The sequence below is a fragment of the Phaethon lepturus genome, unplaced genomic scaffold (assembly GCF_000687285.1).
Source record: "Phaethon lepturus isolate BGI_N335 unplaced genomic scaffold, ASM68728v1 scaffold46670, whole genome shotgun sequence".
In the NCBI taxonomy this organism is placed as follows: Eukaryota; Metazoa; Chordata; class Aves; order Phaethontiformes; family Phaethontidae; genus Phaethon; species Phaethon lepturus.
The window spans coordinates 19,171-22,252 of record NW_010510680.1 but is presented as its reverse complement, the minus strand read 5'-3'; the positions used below and the strand labels follow the sequence as shown (position 1 = coordinate 22,252).

At 45.3% G+C, this 3,082-nt stretch overlaps 1 protein-coding gene across 1 annotated transcript in view; it reads right to left on the bottom strand.

The window, feature by feature from the left end:
• Positions 1–2,358, bottom strand: part of VGLL1 (vestigial-like family member 1) — a 4,170-nt gene extending 1,812 nt beyond the window's left edge. Inside the window, exons 1-2 of the mRNA XM_010281541.1 lie at positions 2,148–2,358; positions 1,138–1,557 (exon numbers count right to left, since the gene is read on the bottom strand). Coding sequence (XP_010279843.1) covers positions 1,138–1,557; positions 2,148–2,358 — 631 coding nt within the window. The remainder of the gene's footprint in view (positions 1–1,137; positions 1,558–2,147) is intronic.
• Between the last annotated feature and the right edge of the window lie 724 nt (positions 2,359–3,082).

The window sequence follows — 3,082 nt, the reverse complement described above, 5'->3', positions numbered from 1 at the left end:
CAGAAAACGGTATTTTAAGCCCATGTTCTCCCAAATCCCTGCTGATGGAGATTAGAAACTTGGGTAACCAGTAGGTATTTCACGCCGCTCTATTTTCAAAACCTAAGACTCAGGATGGCTTCTTCACATGCCTGGTCGGTTTTATCTAGAAGCACCAGGTGGGAGGCACTGCATTTTTCCAGCAGACGCCCTAAACAGTTTCACAAGCCTTTTTCTTGGAGACTCGTGCCAAGCTGACCGCCTTGGGTAACGCCCAGGAGCAGCAATGCAGGCCCTACCCTAACAGGGCACCAGGGCTCTGGCCAGGACGCCTGACCCCAGCGAGCTTCTCAAAGGCTGAAATTACTCACATGGGAGCAATTTATCCAGCAGTCCTAGCTGCTGTGGGGACATCAGCTCCCGGGAATCGGCCTTCAGCCACCAGCCATCTTTCTTCTGTGTGCTGGCAGTAGATAGGAATGGGGTTCCTACTAATTGTTAAAAATACATAAGCAACAATCATCGCTCCTGCATGAATTGCATTAGCTCTAGGAAATCTCCTGCAGGGAGCAATCGCAGCCTTTGACAGGCAGGGCAGCCGCGCTTCGTGGCAGGCAGCAATTAGCTGGAGACGAGGCGAGGCCGGCCCGCCAGCCCCTTCACCCTAATCCTTCCAGCTACAGACAGAGACTGGGGGGGGAGTGAAATCCCCAGCCTCTCCAGTAAGAGCTGCAGTTTCACATTCTGTGTTCAGAATATCCCCAACGCCCTGCACAGGTCGCCCAGGGCCCTTACCAGGCCACCCCTTCCTGCTCATAATGCGGGAGCTTCTGGTACACACCGTACCAGCTACCTGTAAGGTAGGGATCCTGATAGCGCTGTGAATAATGTTTATATTCACTTTAAATGTCTCCCTGATGTAAGCCAGAGGTAAAATATTGTGCAAGTGGGCAACGCATATTTTTTGATTAAGCCATACTATATAGCTAATGAATCCCACATACCATAGCACCACAGCATGGGTTATCTACTGAAAAAGATTTCTACGAACTGGGCTGAAGACAGCTCCAATTTGAGAACCCTAGGAACAGACTGTATTGTTTTGTCTCTTTACAGAGATGCCATCAAAGAATAAAGTGATAGTAAGCATTTCCTTACCTCCCCCAGGAGCTGAACTTTGACTTATATTTTGTAACCTAGCAGGTCCAGTCATACAGGCAGAACTTGAGTGTTGCTTCATGGTACATTCTTGCATGGAGGCTAGGCACCTTTCCTGTTGCAGAAGACCAAGAAGAGAACCGTATTTCCTGTCAGAGATCGGTTCATCTACCGCATGCAGGTCAGGCAAGGCATGATGATATACCGAACTGGTAAGATTGGGAGTCCCGATCGAAGGGAAGGGCCATAAATCTGCAGGCTGAGTTGGATGACTCCGCAGAGCTGATGGCTGGTATTGGCATGCCATACCAGCAGCAGAAAAATTCAGACCAGAATTTGACATGCTTGTTGCAGAAGATGATGGATATGGTTTGGAGCAATGTGAAGAGAAATTCCACTGATGGGGAGACATGCTATCTACTTAAAAAGAGAAAGAAAGCATCTGAAGTCTCATCAATTCTTACTTTTTCCCAAGGCAAATTCCAATGGACTTCTAAGGGCACGCTACCAGGTGGATTGCATATTCATTTTTACAGAGAGCTATATATTCACTTTAGTGCTGCTTATCTTAAAAATCAACCACAAATTCATACTAAAAGCAGACTAAACCACCACCACCAATATTTTCAAATAAATACTACATGCATTTTCTTACAGGCCACTAGCATAGGCTAGTTTTTTAACAATCGCAAGCTTAGACAAATATATTTTGCAAAGACAATAAATTAAGTCATAACGCACTTAATGCATCTGACAGTGATGGAGACTCTTAGCTGGAAAATGAGGACCTGGTCCTGCCAACAGGCCCAGGGAGAGACTGGGAAGCACCCCAGCAAGCACAGGGATTTACCCAGGAAGTCCCAGCTACATAATCCAGGGCTTTGCAAGCGTGACTTTCTTGCTTTCTGTTTGCGCACAGTTCCAAATTTAAGCACGCTGCATCTTAAATTCCTTGGTGAAAGTTAGTCACCCCCATCTAACACCATGCTCACGCATGGAAAGCAGCTCACCATTCTTCAGGACAACAGTCTCGCCCTTGTGCTTTGTGCTCAGGTCTTGTGGGTTCTTGGCATTGCTTAGAGCTCTAGAAAAATGTTCATCTACGACACTGTTAATATCCCCCTGGAAATACGTAAATACAACACTCTGAGATCCCCATTCTGTTTTCACAGCGTCTTTGCTTTTACACAGCTTTGGAGAGAGCTTCCTTGTTTCTTCCATTTTCAATAACCAACAGCCCCTGCCAAAAAAAACCCAGACAGGTCAAAGAATTACTATTGAACTTAAAGTGCACAGTCAGTGGTGAGCCCATCTTCCTCCTGAAACTGGTAGGGCCAGAAGAACTGTTACTAGTGAGATTAGATTCATTATTGGGGTTTCTGCTTCTTCCATGCACCTTTTCTTTACTGATTTTCTTATTATATGCTTCTAATATGAAATACTTCAAGTACAAAACAAAAGGAGAAGCCTTTCAATAAGTAAGTACTACATTTTTCAGAATTGTGATGGGAGTGCATTCTCTCCAATCAGATAAATTGAGTCCAATTAGTCTTTAACTCATTCAATGCAGTATCTTTTGCAGGTGAGCAGTAAGTTTGATAGAACTGTACAACATGCAACCTTAGTAAGGGATACTGCACCTTGAAAGCAGTGAATGGCTCAGAGATGCAGAGGGCCTGGTGGATACCACCTTGTACGAGTTACCTGTCAGTGCCATAGCATTGTCTCTATCGACGAATAAAATGGGCACATCTATGCACCAGCCGTCATTTCTCACCCTGCCTTCATCCAGCTTTATAATCCTGGGCTTAGGACCTAGTACTGTGCAAATACGCCCTGAGGATGGAACTGTGCTGGAAGAACTGAAGCACTTAGACAAATAATTCAGAGGTGGCATTAGCCCTGGATGAAGTTCAGGGTGAACTTATCAAAATGTTTTGCCCAA